Source organism: Myotis yumanensis, unplaced genomic scaffold (genome assembly GCF_028538775.1).
Source record: "Myotis yumanensis isolate MYYU_CA2020_CCGP unplaced genomic scaffold, mMyoYum1.0.hap1 SCAF_12, whole genome shotgun sequence".
Lineage (NCBI taxonomy): Eukaryota > Metazoa > Chordata > Mammalia > Chiroptera > Vespertilionidae > Myotis > Myotis yumanensis.
Window position 1 is genome coordinate 8804748 of NW_027223763.1, and position 23202 is coordinate 8827949.

The following is a 23202-nucleotide window of genomic DNA, read 5'->3' on the forward strand; positions in this document are numbered from 1 at the left end:
CCCTTCTTTGCTCCTCCAGGCAGAGCCATGCCCTCCCTGCTCTGGGCAGCACTGTCCCTGTGCCTGACCTACTGTCCCTCATCTCTCTGTCCTCGCACCCACGGGGCCTGGCACAGGTGAATTGCTCAGTGAGAATTGGGGGACAACTGAGTGGTGAGTGAGTTCACGAAAGGGTGAATCATGGGACAGGGTGTAGGCAGCTCTGCACTCCTCGTGCTGTGAGCAGCCCATCCGTTCACAGAGCGGGAGAAACCACAAAGGGGCAGCTGTGCCCTGCGGTGCCCGTGCGTGCATGTGTGAGTGACAGGCCTCCCACGTCCCCAAGTCTGTCTGCATTCACAGTGTGACAGCAGGGGCTCTGCCAGCGGACTGACCATAGCCTAAAACAGCCTTCCTTCCAAGGCCTGTGCTGCAGCAGCTCGGAATCCAGCTCCCTGCCAGGGAGACAGTGAGCCCAGCAGGACAAGAGCAGGAAATCTGATTCAGTGAGACCAGAGGAGGCCTTTTCCCCGATTAGAATTCTCTGTGCCAAAGGTGGGGAGTTTATCGCAGTAGGGAAGGGGAAATAAAACATAAAATGTTGAAAATAAATTATGTCCCGCAAGCAAGATCCTCTGGGAGAGTCAGCTCGGAGTCAGTGGCTTTGCAGGGAGTCCTTGCCCTGTGGCCACAGGACTGCTGTGCCAGGAGCTGCCTGTCACGGTGCCCCATCAATCCCTAAGCCCTTCTGAGCACTCGGTAAGTTATTAACCTGCCCGTGCCCAGGGGAAGGGATGACAAGAACTGAGAGATGGAAGGATGAGGAGAGACAGATGGAATGGGTTGGTTTTCATTATAATGTAGACCTACTGTGTGTGAGCCAGGCCCCTCCACAAACATCATCTCACTTAATCTTCTCAACAACCCTGTACAATCAATGCAGTTATTATTATCCCCGGAAAGCTGATGCTCAGGGAATTTAAGCAACTTGCTCAAGGTCACACAGTGCAGAGCAAGAATTCCAAACCAGGTCTATCTGATGCCGGAGCCTGGACTCTCCCCTTGCTCACCCCCTCTCATCAAGCCCTCCTCATCAGCCACACCTTGGTTCCCGAGCCATCTGGTTGTGGCTGCCCGTGTTTGGGGCCTGCTTCGAATCCAGCAGTGTGGCTTAAGTTGACTGTGGAGATCAAGGTCACTTTGTTCTGCTTCTCCCTCATTCCTGGCTGTAGCTCATGGCTTCTGTCTGAACTTGGGACTTTGTTTTCTCCCTAGAATAAACCTAACGGAGCCCAGGATTCCTTAATATGGGGGGGAGGAGGGGCGCAGTTTGAGAGCGGCATCCATGCTGCCCTTCTGAGTGCCTGCTGGGGGCTGAGCAGTATTCTCAGCAGGGTCTCCTTTCTCTCTGCATTCTCTTCCCCAGACTGGTGCAGCTGGGACTCTGACTGCCCCACTATTCCATAGAGTCAAGGGCCTTCCCCTAACCCCACTGCCAACCCCACCCTCACCCCTCCATCCCCGATGGTAAGATGGATTCTGCTTCTGACCTGGGACAGCTGGGCAGTGATAGCGGCTCCCTGGCAACAAAGGCTGCCAGCCAGAGTCCTGCACACTTGATCTGAGATTGCACTGACCCTGACCCTAACTTAGGTCATTGTTTCTACTGGGTTAGTTTTATTGTCGATCCGCTTAGTTCCATGTTGCCCAGAATATTGTATCCCATTTTGTTTATACTGCAAAGGATTTTTAAATGTAGTAACGTATGAAAAGAGAATATATAAAAGAGACTTGCCCCAAGGGATTGTTGCTTATATACCACTTAGAATGCAGAGTGTAATGGGTATTCGCATTGTCTGCGTTTCTGTGATGCTGCTGCCCTTCAGCCACATGGTGCCATGGTTCCAGCCACCTCCTGGCCCTCCCAGGGATGCCCTGTCCCAAGCCCCTTCTAGGCAGGTGCCTGTGTGCACCTCCTGGAGAGGGTGACAGTGAATAGTTCCAAAGGGACAGGAGGTCCCGCCTTGGTGAGATGGTGCCTTGAGAAGCCAGGAGACATGACTTGCAGGTGTGCTGACCAGGGGACCGTTTTCTGCAGAGACCAGGAGGGAGAGGGAAGCCTTGGCCCCAGGGCTGTCTCCCAAACACCTTCCATTGCCCAAACCATGAGGCCACTAAGAATTCTTCCCCTGCTGCCCTCTATCTTTGTGGTTAAAACTCCTGAAGTCTTGGCGTTTTAACCAGGCAGAACTCTGAGCTATTCTTTTATGCTCTCATTAATTCCTTCCTTCACTTATTCAACATGTAATGAGGCCCCAGGCTCACAGAGGAATGTGATGTGGTCCTGCCTTCATGGCACTCATTGTCTGGCAGACAGTTGAGAAATCATATAGAAAGAGAAAGACTAATGGACATAAATGTATCGGCTGGAGAGGTGCCCTAAGGCTGTCTGGAGGAACCAGGGCAGGCTTCTCAGAGGAGGTGACATTTCTGCTGGAGCTTGAAAGATGAGTTGTCTATCAGGTGGAGCAAGAGGAGGCATCCCAGGTAAAGAGAATGGCAAGCGTGAAGTATAGGACAGTCTGACTCTTCAGACTAGTGTGGAAAAGCAAGAGGCTGGGAGGCAGCTGGTGCGGTCCAGGGGCTGAACTGCAGAGGTGGGCAATGGCTAGGTCCTGGGAGAGCTTGAGACATGTGGGTGTCAAGGAGCCAGTGAGGGATGATTTCTGAGGGATTGGCATTTGGGAACACTTCCTCTGGAGCCACCACCCTTGGGAAGGGGTGGAAGTAGGTGATGCAGCAAGACCACTAATGATGCTGCTAACGTTCAGGCAAGAGCTAGTGGGGGCCTGACCTAGGACGCTGCTTATGGGGGTGAAAGTGAGGGAAAGACTGGAGACAGACCCAGGAGACCAAACGCACAGACCTTGGTGGCCTGCGATGCCCTCCGTGGCAGCTGTGGAAGTGTGCTCTGCATGGGCGAGGCGGACACTGGCTGCATTTCTCCTCCTCAGCCAACTTGCTCTAATGAGGTCTGAGGTGCAGCCCGTGACGAGGAAATGTCCACCGGGGTGCACAGGGCCAGTGGACACCTCCCTCTGCAGCCAAGGTGAAAGGCTCTGCTGAGGGGCAGAGTGGCCAGCTTAGAGGAAACTGGGTACAGTGACCCTCATGGACCTGCTTTTGCCCCAGGGCTATCTGCCAGCCAGCTTCCTTTTTTAAAAAAGTATGTTTTTATTGAATTCAGAGAGGGAGAGATAGAAACATCAACAATGAGAGAGACTCATTGATTGGCTGCCTCTGCACACCCCCTATTGGGGATCGAGCCTACAACTCAAAAATGTGCCCTGACAGGGAATCGAACCATGACCTCCTGGTTCATAGGTTGACACTCATCCACTGAGCCACACTAGCTGGGCACCACCTTTCTTTCTATATTCTGTTCTGAGTTCTGTAACCAGGGTACCCAGAGCCTACTCCACCCCTTGCCCCCATCCCAGGGTGTGCAATCTTATGGTTCCTAGTGTCTGGGTTGGCAGCTCTACAGCATCCCAGGTCAGTTCCGCCAAGGATGATGTACAGTATTATGCTAAACCAGCTTTGCAGGCGGCCCCTTAAAATGCAAGCCTCTGCCCATGATGGATGGAGAACATCCAGTTGTTGAGCCAGCCACTTACGTTGTTGCAAACCTGCAAGAACCACACACAGGCATCGTTAGGCCTGTTAAGCCAATGACCCCATAAATAAACAGCAGAGTCTGTCTTGGTGCACCAGGGCTAGACTATGGAAATAGAAGCACTGTATAACTCATACACATTTACAAAATAAATATATCAGTACGTTAGTGTATGCAGCCGTAACCAAATCACCTAGTGTAACAACCACGAGAAGCTCGGAGCGCCTGCCAAGTGATTGGCTTCCATCCATCCGTGCGCATCAGCATTGGAAATGACCGCCGAAGGGAAGGGGGTCCTCCTGCCCACTGACCTTGAGGCCTTTGAGTTGAGGCAAGTGGTGAGCTTGCAGGTGGGCACCCTCACACACAGCTTTCCTGCCAAGGTGTGAAGCTCACCTTGGCCGTGTGTTCCTACAGATGTCTTAAGGTCTGCCGCCAAGCAGAAGGCTGATTAGCACAAGTTGCAGATGTAATGGGCTGCACCTACAGGATGATTGGGGGCTGGGGCTGGGGCAGATTTTCTAATGATGTAGATTTGCTTTGGCTTACGCAGGGAAGCAGTGAGTTGACTTTCCCAGTGACTCTCACCAGAGCCCCGTAACTTTTAGCCTTTCACCCTAAAGGCAGGGCTGCATTTTCAGAAAGTCGGTTCCCTGTCTCTGCCGCCCCTTTCTGCGCTCTGAACCCCACTGGGCAACTGGCTGTAACATCTGGAGCTCCAAAGAGGCAGCTGACAGAATGGCCACTGGAGTGGGCGCCCCTCCCCTTGGTTGTAATGGCACAATGCTAGATTTCAGTATTTTAAATGAAAAATATATGCAGTTAGCTGTGCGCTGACAGTGTCCTTGAGGATTTGACAGTGAGATTTTCCAGCAGTTGGTCTTCGTTAGGATCCTGGCGGTGTTTAATAAGGCAGTCGAACTGCTGGCACCTTGGGTTCCTGTTTGTTCTCCGAGGGCTCTGGGGCTGCTGCGGTAAGCACATCGACCAGAGCTGATCATTACAAGGGCGTACGCCACCATGAATAAAAATGTCACACGTTTTCCCATCTCACAGCGGTACAAAATGTCAGGCCTGTCAAACACACATTGCGGGGAGCTGTGTGCAGTCCGTACAAATTGGAGAGCTGCATATTCCCCCAACCTTCTGATATTCTTCATTTGAAGCTGAAGAAAAACAGTTGTTAACCTATTAGCTAGGATTTTAAACTCTGCTGAGGCGGCGGAGGGTAGACTTTGACACAGATAGAAATGTATTCCAGGGTCCAGGAATTTTAAAACCAGGCTCTCCATCCATTTGTTCCGAGGGGAGGAAAAAACCCCTGTGTCTAGTGAACCTGGCTAGCTGACTGTCTGTAACAGACACACTGGGGGAAAGTTGGGATATTTCACATCTAAGCTTCCTATTGCTTCCCACTTTTGCATTCCATTCAAAAAGTCTCTTGCTTCTTGGGATGGCCCTGGGGCTCAACCTGTTAGACCAGAACACCTCCAGGTTGGGGTTTTTCCTAATCAAAGCAGGCCAGAAATGCTGCCAGTCCTGTGGACAGAGTGTCTTGAGTGACAGGGACAAGGACTAGTGGGTCTGGACCAAATGCTGGGCGATGGCCTTCTGATAATTTGATGTGAGTTTTAGGCAAACATTTACTTTGCACCGACTAAGTGTTGGCCTTCTGCTCAGATATGAACTAGGCACGATGCCACCATCAAGGAGCCCATCATATTAGGGGAGGGACAGAAGAAAGAAGCCCGGCTCTGTCGAGCCAGGAAGAGAGATGAGCAGGCTCCATCAGGTAGGCAGGTGCAGGAAGGGCACCCAAGACAAGCACGTGCATTGTGAAGGGCAGCGGCACTTGAGGGGCAGGGCAGGGTCTCTGTAGGGCTGAAGGAAGTGGCTGCTTGTGATGGGGTGGGACGTGGGTCTGGTGGAGCAGAGACTGGGTCTTACGTGGCCTGCCTGCCAAGGACTATCTACAGGGACATGACCAGCGCCCCAGGCTGCAGGTGGACCCAGGGACCCCGGTGGCAGGGAGAGCAGTGTGAAGGTTCTTATGATCCCGGACTCCCCTTCCAGAGGATGCTGAGTGATCCTATCTGTACAACTGCAAAATCAGGGGAAGATTCTTACTTTAATTTCCTAGTGGTGTAATGCTCGGGGTGGACATCATAACGGCGATGATAAATTAGCCTTGGTTTTGCTGAGCTGGCCCTGGCCCTTACATGCAGCAAGCAAACCCTCACCAAGTCAGGACACAGGCCTGGCGAAGTGCAGGCAGCTGCAAAGACAAACGTTTCTGTGTGGTCAGAATAGACTTAGCAGGACAGAAAGCTCAGAGGGTATCGGGGAGTATCTCTGGGAGAGGAAGCCACCCTCAAGCTTAAGGGGTTAAGTTTCAGCATCTCCCTTCTGCTGTTTGTGGATCGGGTCTGATGGAACAAGCAGGACTTCTGGGTCAGCCATAGCTGGGCTTGGATCCCGCCTGTACCGCTTGTGACCTATGAGGCCTGGACATGTGAACCTCAGCTTTTTCATCTGCCAAATGGGTGTTGTACTTTCCCTGCAGGGTTTTTGAGACTGTTAGAGTCCTGGTGTACAGTGCTCCTAGCACAGGCCCTGCTACATAGAAAGTGCCAGAAAACAGTAGCCCCTGCTGGTATCAGAGGGGATCATGCCTCCCAACATCGGGAAGCCCTTCCTCAATCCCCCACCTCCTGGCAATGTCACCCAGCCACCCTTGACGGCATCCCAGATGGCTGCCCTGGTGTAGGTAGCAGCAGTGCATACCCTCCTCCCGCTCCTGTCTGGGCAGAGAATGGCAAGCGTCAGCAGAGCTCCCTGCCCCTGCCCTGCCACCCGCCGCATCTGGTGCCCGACCTCGGGCCACCAGTGGGATGCCACCTATTCAGACCCAGCAGCTGCACCTGACTAAAAACAAAAGGCTCCCCTCCCCCACCCCCTGCTGGCCCTCCTCCATCCCCCGCCTCTGTCCCCCAAGTGGCTGGGGTCACCCAGCCCCCTCGCAGCCTTCCCTCACAGCTGCCTGGCTGCTTTTGTTCAGCATGTGAACTTCCCCGTCAGCCAAGCTCCTTGCACGGGAAGTAATCAGGGATCTTGACAAGGCTTCAAACCACAAATGCCACTACAAATTAACCAGCACCACTACAAAATACTACTCCTGTCAACATCGGGAGGAGCGCACTGCTCTCCAGGACCAGCCGGGCTGTCCTTTCCCTCGCCTCACTGCAAAGAAAGCGCCCCGCCCGCCTAAGAGAATGGCCTGCAAGGTGACTGCTGAGCCCATGAACCCTAAGCAGGCCCTCTCCAAAGATGCTGGCTTTCAGGCCCAATGGCAGGTGCACTGCTTTTTGTCGAGGGCCACCTGGGCCCTGAACAGCCCCTTCCAGGTGCTACCTCAGGACAGCAAGCTGCAAGGCACGTGGAACCCTCCCTCTGGAGTCCAACACCTGGACACCGCGGGCCACCCCTCCGGCTTCCTGACCGTGGAGCGGAGTCTGGGCGGGGGTGAACACAGGTCATGATCGAGTCTCCCTCCAGAGTTTGAGGACTGGCTGGGATATTCTGAGGGTGCTCCAAGATGAGGCCCTTTCCCACACAGAAGCACCTCCTTATCACCCTGGGTGGGTGGGATGGAAGCTTCTTCCTCAGCCGTGATGCACAAGCCCATCCTGTGCAGCATTATGCACGGAGCATCCCTCCTGGTAACAGCCTCTGCCCATGCTTCAGGGCCCGAGCACCCAGGGACTCTCTGGGGGCCCAGGGCCCTGCCCAGTGCTGTTGGCACAGAGCAAGTGCTACAGGACCAGTGCCCGCTCTTCCCCAGCCGTCCTTGCTGAAGCTCTGAAGCCGAGGCGAGCATTTGATCCTCCCCAACAAGCAGGACGAAGAGGATTGGAGATAATGACAGGAGTTGGGACAGGCGAGAGCTGTGCCCGAGAGCTAGTTGGGCATTTCAAAGGAGACACTCCACACAAATATGGCTTCAATGCACTCCTTTTTGGAGGCATATCAAAAGAAGCCCGCTTTTATTTCCATACCTTGCATAATAGCGGCTCTCCAGTCCCGAGGAGTTAGAGGAGCCTTGCTCTCAGCCCAGAGGCCCTTTGTAAAGCCACAGAAAGCTGTCTTCCCCTCCCAACCGGGCTGTTTCATGCACAGGTCAGAGCATTGATGTGGCTACTAGCCAGGAAAATTAACCAGGTGAACTCTTTCCTCATTAAATAGTGACAGAGCTTAATTGTGAATTTTCTCTTTTCCCCTCTCCATTCCTGGCAGCGTATCTTGTTGGGGCACATCTCTGGGACAGAGGAACCCCCAACATCTGTCCAGCCTCCCCACTGTGGCTGCCAGGGCCTCCCCATCGTGGGCTAGACAGGAATCTGACGGGAAGGGGCAACTCAGAACACCATTCAGACACAAAGGAGCTGAGGCCCTCTTCTGGGCTGGCCTCAGAGGCCAGATCTCTCATGCTTCCAGCTGCCACCAGGCGCACCCCACCTTCTCCAGCCCCCAGAAAGAGAGCTTCAGGGGCCCTGGCTGCCCCCTGCCCCAGGAGGTTGCCTCTCCACCCCAAGCTTTGTATGCACAGTCCTTGGCCTTTGGTTGGTCGTCGCGGCCTCAGGTATCTATGCTCTACCTCCTTCCCCTACCACGGTCCCTGGTTGGGGTCTGGTCTGTCGCCCCACTGACTTGGACATTTCACTTGTGTGGCCCTAGGTAGCATCTGTCCTCCTCCCTGAGCCTGCTCTCCCAGCAGTGACATGGGGATGCTGATTCTGACCTCGAAGGGATGTTGAAGGGATAGTCCAAGGTGTGACCTCCATGGGGACTGAGTAAATCCATATGTTGGTTCCTCCCTACATACATCACAGGACTCCTGCCCCTGAGATGAGCTCTTCGACCCTCTTCTGAAGGCCTGTCACTCAGTGCTATACGTGGCCCTGGGCAAGTCTTTGCCTTCCCTCCTCTGTGAAATGGGGTGACGACCCTCATTCCAGTATGAGGATTCCCCCAGCTACCAAGGTTGCTGGTTAGGCACCAGGAACAAGGCCAGCAGGAAGTGCATTGGCTCCGCCTACTGTGTAAGCTGCCCCATCCCCTGTACCCACTGCCCTCAGCCCCAAGTCAGCTCCTGGCAGCGGAGCACTCTCCACCCTGCAGCCCCATGCAGGGCGCCCACTCATCCATGCTGCTCAGGTAATTAAGTTGATATTCCAACAGGACTTCCACTCCTGACCTTTTGGAAACAAGGTGTTTTGCTGCATCAACAAATTAACTGCAAATCAGATGCTGTCCTCATAAATGTGGGTTTCATATCAAATGAGCATACTCACCTGGCCCACACGGCTGACAGATTTAAACGCCAAGGGCCAGGCAGAGGCCATAGAGTCCCCCTCTTCTCTGGGACACCCGTGTCAATCACACTTTCAGACTTATCCCGTGTTCACATCTCCCAGTAGTCCCTTGGCAAGGGGTGGGGGATGAGCTGGCAACATGGAGTCCTGGGTAGGCCCCTGTGGCCGGAGGGGTGTCCAACCTTAGATGTCCACCTACCTACTCCCATCCATCTTCTACACCAAGGACAGACACTAAGACCTGGAATAGTCCCCTCTCACCGCACTGAGGAGAAAATCCACACTTCTTAGGCAGTCAAAGCCCTATATTATGTGACCCCCCTACCAGCCCCTCTAAGGTGCTCCCCATCTTCATATTCACCCTCGGTCTAGTCTTCTCAGACCACTGTGGTTCTCCTGTTCCAGGCACCTTAGTTCCCTACCACCCCATCTGGTGGAAGACCCCTCCTTTGAATCTCCACAGACCTCAGCCCCCTCTGTCCCCTCGTCAGAGTAGGAGCCCTAGGAGGGCGGTTCATGGAGGTACCCTGTGCCTGTATAGGGCGTACTCCACTGTTCGTTAAATGAACGAAACGAACCAATGAGTCACATGCCTCTGGAAAGAGATGCTCAAATAAGGAAGGGAAGGTGGCAGTCCCCTCTTACCAGCCTTCTCAGGCACAGATCTGACAACAGAGTCTAACTTCAGACGGGACGAGGATTAGAAAAGCCGTGTCAGGAGGACTTCACATGACTTTGGAAATCTGGGTTGACAAGGATAGCACAATGGACTGAGAATACTAGCTCTGTGACCTCAAACTAGTCCCTTCACCTCTCTGGGCCTCCTGTTTCCTCTCTCTATAGCAGGCAAATAATTATTCTCTAACTTGCCTCACCAGGGGATGTGAGGCTCAAAGGAAAGAGGAGAAGTAGAAAAGCTTTGAAAGGGAAACGCATCGTATAAATAGGAGAGATTACTATTAAAATCCAGTCTCCTTCAACAGTGCTTGACTAACAGTGCACTCCCTTGGAAAACCAAGGTCCTCGCATCCACAGAGCTACTCTGGGAAGACGTGTGGGTCCAACGGGAGCAGAGGACTGGATGGTCCCATTTCCTCTTGAGGATTCCGGGCCAGAGCCTTCCGTGGCTGTGTTACACGCCCGCGGCATCCTCACACCAGGACTTGTGACTCAAGAGTTATTTCTGTTTTAATACGAGTCAACTGAGGCTTAGGCCAAGTAACTCACCCAAGTGGCAGAGCCAATACTGAACGCAGCTAGAAAACAACAGAACCAAGATGTGTGCCCATGTCTGTCTAACCCAAATACTCTTTGTCCTCTCAGAAAGCCATTTTTCTGTGATGTAGGACAAGTCCCATTAGGTCATACATTCCTTAAGGGTAAAGGCTGTGACTTCTCCTGAGTCCCTGCTCCCTGACCCCAAATAGTTGTTCCTTAAAAGTACACGGGAGGAATCCATCCACCCTGTAGAGTGAATCTGCTTCCCCATGACCATGACCTTCAGGAGGGCGGCTGCTTGTGTGGATCATGGAAACCCACAGCCCAGCTCGGGGAGTGCCGGGTGAATTGTGAAATGGAACCCTTCGTACTGGCCCTTTAACTCACTTAAGGAACAGCAGCCAGCGCAGCCGTGTTTTGATCCAGTGAGCCAATTGAGGATCACACAACCGTGCAGAGGTGTCCAGCCTCTCTGTTCTCTGCTTCTGGTTTAGCCGCTGCCTCTTCCAGCCTTGGGAAGCACACTGGACTCGCCGTCAGGAGGCCTGGGACCAGCTCCCAGTGCTCTCCTTACCAGCAGGTCACTTGACCTCTCTCTAGTCTGCTTCCTTGTCCACAGAAGGATATGCCTTCTGCCACTAGGGCCATGAGAGGGGTGGGGGCGTGAGATGGAGGCGGGGGTGCATGGGGTGCAGAGAAGAAGAGAGCGGGTCTCTGCCCTTGGGAAGGGCTCCTGGCTCCCCTGCATGACATTCACTGGGTGTTGTAGGGAAAGTGAATCTGTCTTCAAATAAACTGGGGAAACAAAACTTAAAAAAAAAAAAAGGAGTTTCTTACTGAAAGTGGCCTGAGGTGACCTCTGAAAATGGTTCGCTATTCACTTGACCCAGAAACCCCACAAAATCATGCAAATCAACAGGTTCAACTCTTCGTGTTCACTTAAGAACAGCTGTTCTTAAAGTGCCCAGGCCATCAAGGGTATGCATATCCAAATGCCTCCAAGTATCTGAAGGATGTCACTTTACAGAAGCAGTGGGTGCCGTGCATTGTTACAATGGTGGGGTCGGTCCGTGTGCCCAGGCTATACAGTGCGGCAGGGTCGGTGGCCCAAAAAGAGTGCTGAATTTTTGCTGCATATGCTTTAAAATGCAGAGAGTAACGCTGAACTTAAGGGTCTAGATGTAGATTCTCTGGTCATTGAGCACATCCAAGTGAACAAAGTTCCCAAGACGCAGTGCAGAACGTACCAAGTTCATGGGCGGATTGACCCATACATAGCTCTCCCTGCCACACTGAGAGGATCCTGCTAAAAAAGAGCAGATTGTTCCGAAATCAGAAAAGGAGGCTGCACAGAAGAAAAAGATATCCCAGAAGAAACAAAACCTTATGGCCCTGAAGTAAATTCATAATATAATGCTAATGAAAGTATTAAAAAAGAAAAAGAAAACGGGAGTTAATATGGTTTGCCTGGTTAGGATGTTTTTTTTGGGGGGGGGGGGGGTGGTTATTGCAAAGACTTCCTTTGCTGCACTAACAGTCATTGTGAATCTCCAAAGGGAACAAGACAGTAGACAGCATCTCCCAGACTTGTCTGGCTAGAAACCCCCTTTCTGCCTTCGGACAGTGCGTCTCCTAGGACGGTGTTTCTCAGATGACACCTTGGGAGACACCAGCCTTCCAGCGAGATGATTTGAGTAGACAAGTGGCATGATTGGGCATGTGTTGTGTGCTGTTTAAATCCACTCTGGAGCAAGTGTGGAAGGTGGGTTGGGAGGGGGAGCGGCTGGAGGCAGGGAAACCTGCCCATGTAATAGTTGCCCATGTCTCTGATTGGGCGCTGTGGGGAGAACTTGGTGAACATCATCTCATTGAGTCTTCCTAACAGCCCCCCCCCCCCCCCGCCCCCTGGAGAGAGTGCCATTACCTGCATGTACTGATGAGGAAAGGAAGGCTGGGTGGTTAAAAATCACCGGCCCTAGGAACCCAGAGGGCAAATGGGGGCTGAGGCTCAGTCCAAGACTGTCCCACCTAGAGGCCGCCTCCTGAGCACTCGGCCACACTGCCTTCCCTGCTGGCAAGAAGGGAGATGGCCAGGTCACAGGTGCCGAGAGTGAGGACTGCAGAGCTGGAGGAGTAGAGTGGCCAAGCAGATGGGAAGGAGGGGGTGAGAGCTGGGCATCTGGACAGGGACGGTGGCCTCTGCTCCCATTCTCTGTCCTGCTTGCCTCCTGATGAGCTGTGTACGTTGGGAGGCTCAGTGGGTGGCACCCTCAACCCCGATGGCCTCCAACTGAAGAAGGCTCACTGAGCAGGGCTTGGCCCACACTCCCCGCTAAGGCATAGGATCTGGGAAGTCACAGTACATTTCCCTCCAGATGAGCTCTCAGTGTGCCATGAGGACCCCAATTCTCCACCAAGTCTCTCAGCAGATTTTCCCCACAGGCCACTCTGATAGGCCCTGTGCAGGGCAGGGAGCCAGGGAGGCCTGGGGTACACACCCTCCCCTCTAGGAGCCAGGTCAGAGAATGACCTCTGAGGTTTGTTCCCTGAAGAATCCCTCCAGCCAGAAGCTCTGTCCAGGAGAAATGTCATGGGAGCCACACATGTGAGTCCCATGTGGAATTAATATGTTTAACCCAAATATCCAAAATACTTCCATTTCAGCACGTAATTATTATTAAAACTAACCGAGATACTCTACATTCTTTTTTCAAATGTTGTTCTTTTAGTCTGAAATCCAGTGTGTGTTTTACCTTTACAGCATGTCTTTTTTGTTTTGTTGTTTTTTTAGAGAGAGTAGAAGGGAGGAAAGGAAAGAGAGAGAGAGAAACATCAATGTGAGAGAGACATACTGATTGGTCGCCTCCCGAAAGCACCCCACCTGGGGTCAGGGATTGAACCTGTAACCGGGTATGTGCCCTTGACCGGGAATCAAACCCATGACCCTTTGGTGCGAGCAAACTGGCCAGGCCATTACAGCCTTATGAAATAGGACTTGCCACACATGGCCGCTGGCTCCTGAAGTGGGCAGTGCACATCTAGGCTTTGTCGAATAAGGATGTACCTTCATGAACTGCGTGGTTGAATGAGCAGGAAGCTCCTGGAAGCCTCCCAGGGTTTGCTGAAGTCCAAGGTCTCAGTCTTGTGTGGGCTTTTATTCTCCTGACTCCGCCTACCGGTCTCCCACACTCCTCGGGGCATCTGCATGGGCAGGCCTTTGAAAGAACAGAGCTTGACTCTCAAGATAAAGGATTGGAGAGGAGAGCCAAGAAGTCTGCTCTTCTGTTTTTTATCCAAATTCTGATTTCAAAAGCCAAGCATTTTGTACAAATTTTATTTGTTCACCAGACATTTATTGAGCATATATTTTCTTCCAGGGCACAAGGATTTAAGCATTTGAAAGATAATGGGGTCAAATACACTGTGACGGAAGGAGGCTGGACTTTGCGTGGTGAACACACAATGCTATATAAAGATGATGTATTATAGAACTGTACATCTGAAACCTATGTCATCTTATTAATCAATATCACCCCAAATAACTTCAATAATATTTAAAGAAACAAAAGATAAAGGGAGATGGGTCAGCTACTTCCTGTTTGTGATAAGTCTCACGTAGCAGGGGGCACAGAAGGCATCATCTGGCCTGGGCAGAATCTTAAAAGCCAGTTAGATGTTTGCCAGGCAGATCAGGATCGGGAAGGTCATCCCACCCAGACAGCAGGCAGGAAATAAGGCATGAGAACTCGGGGCCGTTTGGGGGCCTGCCCTGGTAAGCAGGCATGAGAAGGATCTGTGTGGAGCATGGCAAATGCCAGATCTTGGGGGATTTGGAATGCCAGCCAAGAGCCTTGTTGCGTCGTCACCCAAGGTCAGATGAGGGAGGGGAGGGGGGAGGGGTTTGCAGCAGAAGTCTCCAAGCTGAGGTATAGCATGGTCATATGGCACTTTGGAAGGTCCCCCTTGGCCTGTGTGGACAGTGGCTGGAGGAGATCCAGGCAGGGGTGCAGCTAGAATGCCATTAGCAGAAAGGAAGGCCTCAGAAATGAAATGTGCAGGACCTAGGGGGACTAGGTGCTTGCTCTCAGGCTGTGTGTGCAAATGCATCAACCATCTCGTGTGTACTGATGTTTTAAGTTTCGCTTTAATACAGCCTCAAAGACTCCTCCGTCCCACTCGCCCGCCGCCTCCCAAGATACAGCGCTGGAGGCCCGTGAGTAGCCAGTGATTCTGCCCTCCCTCCTAACACTGCCTGGGCCGCTGTCCCCGCCTCACTAAACCTCCTGGGGAGTTTGAACTCAGCTGCCTTGCAAAAGAAAACCAGGGATTGGGGTTTCCAGCTTCCCTCTCTGTGTGGCATGAACCCGAATTTGCATTTTCTGGGCTTCTCTCTCCTTTTTCTGAAGCAGTTTGGGGACTTGAGGTCAGAGGTGGAGGTCGCCGGGGGCCGCTGTTGTGTGTTTGCTGTGTGTGCAGCACAGGAGTTGGATCTCCTAGGTTGAGCCATGTGTCAAAGCCCGGTTCCAACTGCCTCTTCTCACAAAGCCTGGCCACACCCTCTAAATCCAGATTAGGATTTAGAAATTCATTTGATGTCCCTCCCAAGGGCCAAGGCTACACCCCGAGAATGTGGCGCAGCTCAGATGGAGACAGGTGCTCCTCCTCTGGTGGGCCTCACCTGGAGCTCACCTGCTCATGGGGTGACATGTGGCAAAGGGGTAGGAAGGCAAGAGGGGAGGCCCATCACTGTTTTTTAGAGAAATGCAGTGGAAAAATACAGCGTGGATCCTGCATTCAGCCGAGGTGAAGTCATTTTCCTTATAAGCTCAGACTTGGCCGTGCCCAGGCATAATAACTCTAGCAGGTTCCTTTGACGAGGGAAACTTGCCAGGACCGTTTGGTGAGGGCCGTTTACCGAGAAAAGAGCCCCTCCATCTCTCGCTCAAAGCGGCCGCCGCTCCTGCAGCCCAGCAAGAGGGCTCAGGGTTCCGCCCGGTTGCCACTGGGGGTTCCCACGCCCTCCCGCCCTCCCCAGTGCATGTGTCCAATCCAGCTGTGAAAGGCGTGGCGGCCAGGCCGAGCTGTGTCTGTTCTTAGTCCTCGGTGCACCTGTGGCATTCGCGGGGTGGCCACTCTCTGTGGCTGTGAGAAGTTCCAGGTACTTCTTCCCTTCCCTCGCCCTCCGTGTGTGGGGGTGAGGGCGAGGGTGGAGTTGGGGGTTAAGGTGCCTTCGCCTGTGGCCGTCATGACGGACCGCTCCGGTTACTGCACACACAGGGGTCGGCACAGCGTCCAGGGCTGGAGCGTCACTCACTCAGGGAGAAAGGCACAAACGGCTCAGAGCCAGTGTGGGGACAGGCAGCCGCCCTGGTCAGACCTTGTGGAATGTGGTGACTTTCAGCGCAGCCCTTAGCAACGGGGGTGGGGCGTAGACAGAGCTGGACTTGGATACCTGAGCCCTGGGCTGTGGGGAGTCCTCAGCTCGGAGCCCCACCTGTCCCTGTGACACACCCTCATTCACGAGGGTTTCCTGAGCAGAGCATAGACGACATCTGTAAAGCCCAGCACAGTGCCTGGCACACCTAACAGTTCTTCGTCGTCCTAACGGGTTTTTAAACCTTACAACTTCTAAGGAGTGACGTGGTTTCTTAATAACTGTCATTGGCTGGGGCTTTTCTAGTCAGCAAGTCCTTCTTGGGCACATCCTCTGGTTGAGCCTCACAGTCTCCGTGAAGGAGGCCCTGTCTCCACCCTGTAAGAAGTGAGGCGATCCCCAACTCCAGGGGTCATGCTAGAACCCAAAGCTGACCCGGGAGCCAGGCAGCAGGCAAATACCTTTACTCCTGCAGGAGGCGCCGCAGTGGTCTGGGAGCACATGCACACGAGCAGGCGGTCTGCTCGGCCTTTTAATCCTGACCCCGTGAGCTGGCCCTCACTCTTGATTGGAGCTCAGGCGCACAGTCTTTCGAGATTGGCTAATTCAAAGGGAGGGGTCCTCCTTTGCCGGTTCAAGGTGGCGGCCCCCAGGGGAGCCACAGGTCATGGGGCAACATGGTGGCTGCCAAGTCACGCAGTCCAAAGTGACGGCTGTCTCCACGGTCCTTTATTCCCACAACCCAGTTTAGAGATGAGAAAACCAATGCTTGGCGACCTGGCCCAGGTCCCTCCGCTGCAGGTAGAAGTCACCTGACCCGAGGACCCCTGGCCTCCCAGCATTCGAGCTCCTGCCGCTCACTCCGTTTCCATGGAGTCCTTCTCAGCGTTGCGTGGGAGCAGAGCCTGCAGCTGAGGACGCACCACCAGCAGCCCGCGGGGCTCTGTGGCGCCTCTGGGGCAGCATTGGTCCGGGCAGGGATACAGGGTGAAGAGCGTTAGCATTGACCTTCTCTGGGCCTGGGACTGTGCTGAGCACTTGAATAGTTGTTTGTTTTTACAGCAGCCAGAGGAGGCAGGTGCTGCTTCCCCATTGCAGCTGAGACCAGAGATGATCAGAGGCCCAGCCGTCCCTTGAGCCCAGGCCTGCCCTGCCTCTCCCCGCTCCTCACCAGCAGCCTCTCCTTAAGCCACAGTCGTCCGCTCAGCAGCGCTCAGCATTCCCAAGAGAGACCTGGGACCCGGGGCAGTCAGGGGCGCTCTCCCCGGGGGGGCAGCTGCTGTGGGCCCCCTGTTGTCTTGCCAGTGTGGGCACTCACGCAGAGTGGGGTAGAGAGGTAGCCACGTCCTCTACCAGCTAAGCATGTGGGGGTGCAAACGTGGCCCTGAGGAAAGATGCCACTGGACCTAGATCGGTGCCGGAGGTGACTAGCCCCACACTCGGGGCTGCACGCCCTTGGTCCCCTGGGTCACGGCGCACTGAAGAGGCGGGGTGCTAGCAGAACCAGTTTTCCTGGGCTTGGAAGTCAGAGAGGCCTGCCCTGGTTGGCATCACAGCTTGGCACTTCCTGGCTGTATGTCTTGGGCAAGACGCTTACCTTCTCTGAGCCTTAGTTTCATCATCTGTAAAATGGGTTTAGCAATACCAACCCTGTGCACTTATGCAAACCTGTCCAGTGGGCACCCCTGCACACAGGGGTGAACCTGGAAGACGGGCCTCCAAGAGGATGGTCTGATAAGCTCCCATGTCCGGAGCCACTGGCCCCCACTGGGCTTTGCCAGTCACCAAGCTCCAAACCTTCGGGCAGAAGTGCAGCCGTGGTCCAGGGTGCTGGGAAAGTGCAGGCCAGCCACTCGGCCTCTGGAAGGAGCTTTGTAGCCTGGCACCTGTGGCTGGAGTTCAGATGTTACCAGAAGATTTAGATTTTTCTTTTTAAAACTGGAAAAAGGCAAGAACAGAAGAAAGCCTTGCCGGTGTCTGATGGACTGAGGGGCGTGGGCCCAGACGTGCAGGGAGAGGCAGGCCGTGCTCGCTTGCATGTGAAGCCTTTATAAGCTCGCATTTATTACTTCTTGCTCACCATTAAAATCAAATGTACTCGGTGCTTTTGTATTCAGTACACATTTAACCCTGCCGACTTAGATTTCTCAGGTTTTAAATCCGGTGGGGAATTGGCTGGTTTCCCAACTTTCCCCTCAAGTCCCCCTTGAACAGAGCTCAAAATCCCTGTTTAGCATTTTCTCCCCTGGTGCTGCTGGGATCCTTACACGGGTGGGGCCATCGCTGTTGTGTGTGCTTGCGGTTTCTTCCCTCATCCCCAGCCCCCTCCCTTCCTAAGCACCCCAGAAAGACGACGTGATCGCTGAAATATGACGGGCCAGTCCTGTTACTTGGGCTTAATTAAACCATTTTGTCTCTGTGTGTCTGCCTGGTCACGGCTCTAACAGTGGGTCTGCGGCCGTGTGTGTGTGTGTGGTTGGTGCCTGTGTCTTCACCTCTTACGTGTATTTGGGAGACGTGTACATGTTGGCATCTCGAGGCCTCTGCATGTCTCTGGATGGTTGTCTGTGAGTGTGATTCTGTGTCTGGCTTTGTCCACACCAATCAGGTGTGTGTGACTCTGGGTGTGTCTGTAACGATGCGATGCAGGCGACTGACTGTCCCCGGGCCTGTTGTGCCTTTCTCTCCCTCCCCTGCCTTCCCGGCCTCCCTGCTCTCCACCCCCTCCCTCTCCCGCTCTGTCTGTCTTATCATCCCTAATGAAGCAGTCTCCTCCATCGATCCTGCTGATTGCCAACCCATTCCTTTTGTTTGTTGGCGCGGAGCCATTCAGCGGCACTCTGACAGCTCAGCTCGTCTAATTAGCTCTGTTGTTCTTTTTCCCCATGTTTCACCACGTTGCAAGTTCAGTTGAGGTTGCCACAAACTTAATCCCCCCATTTCAGCCACAAGTTCACATTCCTAACCCGCCTTTATTGTAGCAGGGAGCAGCCATGTGCAAGGACAGGCTGATAGGCCTTAGTGTCTGCCCTTTCCTGAAACCCCCACCGCGGGCCCGGGGCAGGGCAGAGCGGCTCCATCGCCCCCACAGCACACGCCTTTGTGGTGAGAAGTCCGGGGGAGCATTCCAGCCAGGTGATCCTGTTTACCAGCTGCCTCTGGCTCTGGTCCGGGAAACCAGTTCACGGTCAGGATGGGTGGGGGTGTCTCCACCCGTGTATCCAGCAAATGGTGCCTGGGTGTCTGCTTTGAGGCCGCACTTCCTAATAACAGTGATAGCAACCGCGACGGTGTTGTGCACGTCTTAGGTTCCAAGCAGCAGCATTCATTTGTTTCATGAAATCTTGCTGAGTGACTCCTTGAATACCAGACAGGGAGCAGGACGCTAGGCGAGGGTAAGGCCATCACAAATCAAATCTTCTAATTCAGAGACACCCCACTCAGCTTCCTTTTGTTATTGACAAGCTCACGGAGAAGCAAGGTGAGCAGTTATGGAGCCCCACTGTGTGCCATGCTAGCACTGTCCCACGTCATTTCAGTGGGTCGTCACAGTAGCCCCACAGAGGAAGACAGCAGGTTTTATGGGAAGCTTTGCCTTTTCTGGCCACATCTCTGAGTTGCCAGAGGAGGCTGGGATCAGACTGGCCAGTCCAGAGGAAAAACTGGTTCGATCAGATTGCAGAGACCTGGGGGCTTGATCAGACGCCATAAAGACTTGTCTTTTAGGCAGTCAGCTTCATCTGTGTTCCTAAGCCATTGTGCTGTGTCACCCACAAATTGTGTGGGAGTGGGGTTCAGAGAAGGGAGGAGGCAGGAATGGAGCATGAGTGCTCCCCTTCTCTGTCCTGTCTGAGAACCTCAGCCATCGTGGTGTCTCCTACTTGGTCCCTCAGCTGCAGAGAGAGAGCAAGCCTCCAGCACCAGACTCAGTCCTGGTTGTTGGCAACAAAACTCACAGGTAGTCTTGCTTGGCTGAGCTCCCTTCGGGCCTGCTCTGGCACTGGACATGTCCAGAGGTGACAGTGGCAAATTTAAAGCCATGTAATGTTGATGAGACTAAATGAGTATCCTTCTAGGCAGGGGTGGGCAAACTTTTTGACTTAAGGGCCACAATGGGTTCTTAAACTGGACCGGAGGGCCGGAACAAAAGCATGGATGCAGTGTTTGTGTGAACTAATATAAATTCAAAGTAAACATCATTACATAAAAGGGTACGGTCTTTTTTTTTTTTTAGTTTTATTCATTTCAAACGGGCCGGATGCGGCCCGCGGGCCGTAGTTTGCCCACGGCTGTTCTAGGGGCACTCAGACATTCACAGCCTAACGCCCATCACAGGCTCCACTGGGGGGAGAGGGTGTCTTTTTCTATGGGTCCTCGTCTTGGCTTTCAGAGGCAGCAGACCAGGAAAAAATAATAATAAAGAAAAGAAAGAAAACTATCTTGCCACTGCAGCCCACAGTGGACCAGGAAGCTGCAAGCTTCACTGTCAAGTACACCCACCCCGCCCCTCGGCGTGGTAGCCCTGGGGTGTGCGGCCCTGCTCGGGGCACTGCTCCGGATGCCCGGGGCAGTACTCTCCAATGCCACGTTTTGCTTTCTTCCCTCTCCCATTTACAGAGGAAAATAAGCATCCTGTAATTCAGTTGTAAAAAGAATAAGATAAGCACCAGGTGAACCCTGAAAACAAAGTCTGAGTTACACTTTGGGGTTCTCCCAGAGTGGGTTCTGGGTTCTGGAAGGAGGCAAGTGGGGCCGTATCAGCATGAGGGCCCCTGTTCTGGGCCCTGTGTAGACCGACCCTCACTGCACCCTCACGGCAGCCCTGGGAGGAGGCAGGGGACCCACCCTGACCTGCGGATAAGGAAACCAAGCTCTCAGAAGAGCCTTTCCCGACTGATGGGCCACGGAATTCCAGCTCAGGTGTGGTGGTGTTTTCGTGACAAGCAGAGTTTTTGTAGCTCATACCGTAAAGATTCCCTCAACATTTATTTTGGGGCCACTTATCTGAAACTCCAGGATGTTCCCGTGTGGCTCTTCCAACTCACTCCTTCTTGGGGGTTCTCCCCTGTGTCCATTCCAGGTGCGCCCTCCCCGTCCACATGTCGTCAAGAGACCGAAGAGCAACATCGCAGTGGAAGGCCGGAGGCCGTCCGTCCCGAGCCAGGAGCAGTGAGTACCCGCGGCTCCCCTCCCCTCTGTCTGCAGGAACCCAGCGGGCCCGCGCCGCAGCCCTAGCCTTTGGAAGGCTTCCCTGGAGCAGGAGCGGGTGTCTCACATGAGGTTCAGGAACAGGGTTTGGTTTCAGTGTCTGTTTCTGATGGCAGTTGTCACACCAGTGGGGCGGCCTCAGAGGCCAAAGAGCCAGCCACCTTGGCTGGGTTTTGACCGGTGATGTCCACAGGGACAGGCTCAGGAGAAGGTTCCAGGCCTTTTCTGATGTTGAAGATGTAGGGTCAAGAGGAGAGAGTTAGGAACCTGGTCAAGGTGACTTAACGAGGGCCTCTAGCCTCCTAGACCTGGGGCACTTGAGGGCTCTGGAGCCCAGATTCATACACAGGACTGTCCTCCCCACTGCCCCACCCCCACTTTGCTCACCTGTGCCATAGCTTGTATGTTGTCTCAGCTTTGCTTTAACACCTCCCCTCGGGCCCAGAGGTCTTCAGCGCAGGCACTAGCATAGGACCCACAGTGGAGTCACTTGCTGGTAGATGGTAGGTAGATGAGGTAAATGATGATGAGGCAGGTGTCCAACAGTGGCCAGAGCTGCCTGGGTGGGTGAGGCTTAAACTGCACAACCCCCAACTGGAGAAGAGACCACTACTTCCATCAGAGGGGTGCACTGCTCCCATCAGAGGGTGCACTGCTTCCCTTGGTCCCCAAGTGCACAGCTCCTGGGGCCCTGCCCAGACAGCTGAGCTGCTACACTGGCTTCCCGTGATTCTTTGAGAAAGTACATGAGTCCATCTTGGTCAGGGGATTTGGGAAACCAAAAACATTGCCTCAAGGACCCTGAAGTCCCCTGAGTGCAGAGGGGAACACTCCTCATGTCTGCTCTCCTCTCAGAAGAGTTCTCGGGGGAGAAGTTTAGGGAGACGGCGGGCCCCGGCCAAAAACCGGAGCCAAAGGGAAGAAAGGATTCTGAAGTGTCAAGCTGTGGCCGAACCCAGGTTACAATGCACTTCCCTCCTCCAGGATTCTCTCTTTACGACTCCGTGTTGGTTGAGACTGTTGTGTCCTATAGAACCAGCCTACCAGGCAGCCTCAACCCTTGCCCAGCAGGCTGTAGGAGACAGAGACAGAGAGAGTCTGTCTGCCTGTCGTAGAAGATGCTTGGTTATGCACAATTTGGAAGAGAGGACTCCTGAAGTTGGGTGTAGGCTTAACTTTTGCTCTGACAATAGGACAGTGGGAATAATTGAGGAATAGGTTCCTGGCCATGACTGGCGTGGATTATGATTGCCCCCTTGTGGAGAAAATGCTGCATGGCATCAGAGTTCCTCAGACCCTAAAGATTTCTCCTTAGGGGGATGAAATCACTTTTCTTTAAAGCCACCACTTTAAATCTGGGCTAAATCTTTTAGCCACTGCACTGCGGTACAGGGCCATGGGCCTGTAGATATTGAAGTGTGAACCCAGAATACCCCTGCCTCGCACAGAACCACCCTGGGCCTACATGACTGCACGTTCTGCAGGCAAGCATGACCCACTTTGTGGCCAGGTTCCCGGTTAAAGGTTGGCTTCCTAGTCGCCTCTGTTCTCATGGTGATGGGATGCCTCTAGTGTGTGCCAAAGAGCCCGTGTCTGGTAATCCCATCCTCCTGGTTATGCCCAGAACCGTGCTGATATCGCTTTTTGTTTCTTTTTGCAACATGCCTGTTTTAGATTTCTGTTCAGGAAACATGAAAGGAACCACTGGTGGCACGGGGGCTGGCTGAGCGGGTTGGCAAACTGGCAGCGATAAAAATCAAATGACGGTTCTCTGTGGCCACACATCACAGGTGAAGAGGTGCACTTTGGGATGTCGTTCCAAGTCATGGGGTGGGGTGTTCTCCCATAATGCCAGGGGTGTTGCTGGTGCAGCCGGGTGTTTTCCTGCGTCTCTTCCCATGCTGCCCCCCTCCCCCGCCTCGCTCCTCCACTTCCACATGCCCTGTCACAACAGCACTTGGATGTGTTTTTCTCAACTGTCATCGGCTCCAGCTGGCAAGACCAAGTTCTTAAAACACAGGAAGCATCCAGCGGAAAATATTTTAATAAAACAGACTCCTCATAAAATATTGTTCTAGGGAGGAAAGAGCCCAGCTCCCCCAATCTGTCAGCATTGTGCTGGGAGACACGAGCAGACAAGCCAGCAGGCAGGAGCCGTTCCTAATGGGCCTTTGTTGCGGATGGTTCCATGTTGGGCACACGGATCAGTGCCTGGCCCTTTAATCTGGCCTGGATTTTCTTGAATCATGGATGGTTGTCTCTACCAGGAATATCTAAGTGCATCAGAAACGTAGAGGATTTGGGCGACAGAAAGAGATACGAGATCTTTGAAGTGGAGGGAGGGATTCCATCCTCCTGACTTCTTGCCCCAGCTC

At 53.5% G+C, this 23202-nt stretch overlaps 1 protein-coding gene across 5 annotated transcripts in view; it reads left to right on the top strand.

Moving 5' to 3' along the window:
* DENND1A (DENN domain containing 1A) overlaps positions 1–23202 on the top strand; it is a 461262-nt gene that overhangs the window by 421520 nt on the left and 16540 nt on the right. For 3 of the 5 annotated variants that reach the window (XM_070430715.1, XM_070430714.1, XM_070430712.1), the window contains 2 exons: positions 14399–14458; positions 20700–20788. In XM_070430715.1, the coding sequence (XP_070286816.1) occupies positions 14399–14458; positions 20700–20788 (149 nt within the window). The remainder of the gene's footprint in view (positions 1–14398; positions 14459–20699; positions 20789–23202) is intronic. The other 2 variants (XM_070430713.1, XM_070430716.1) reach the window with 1 other exon arrangement.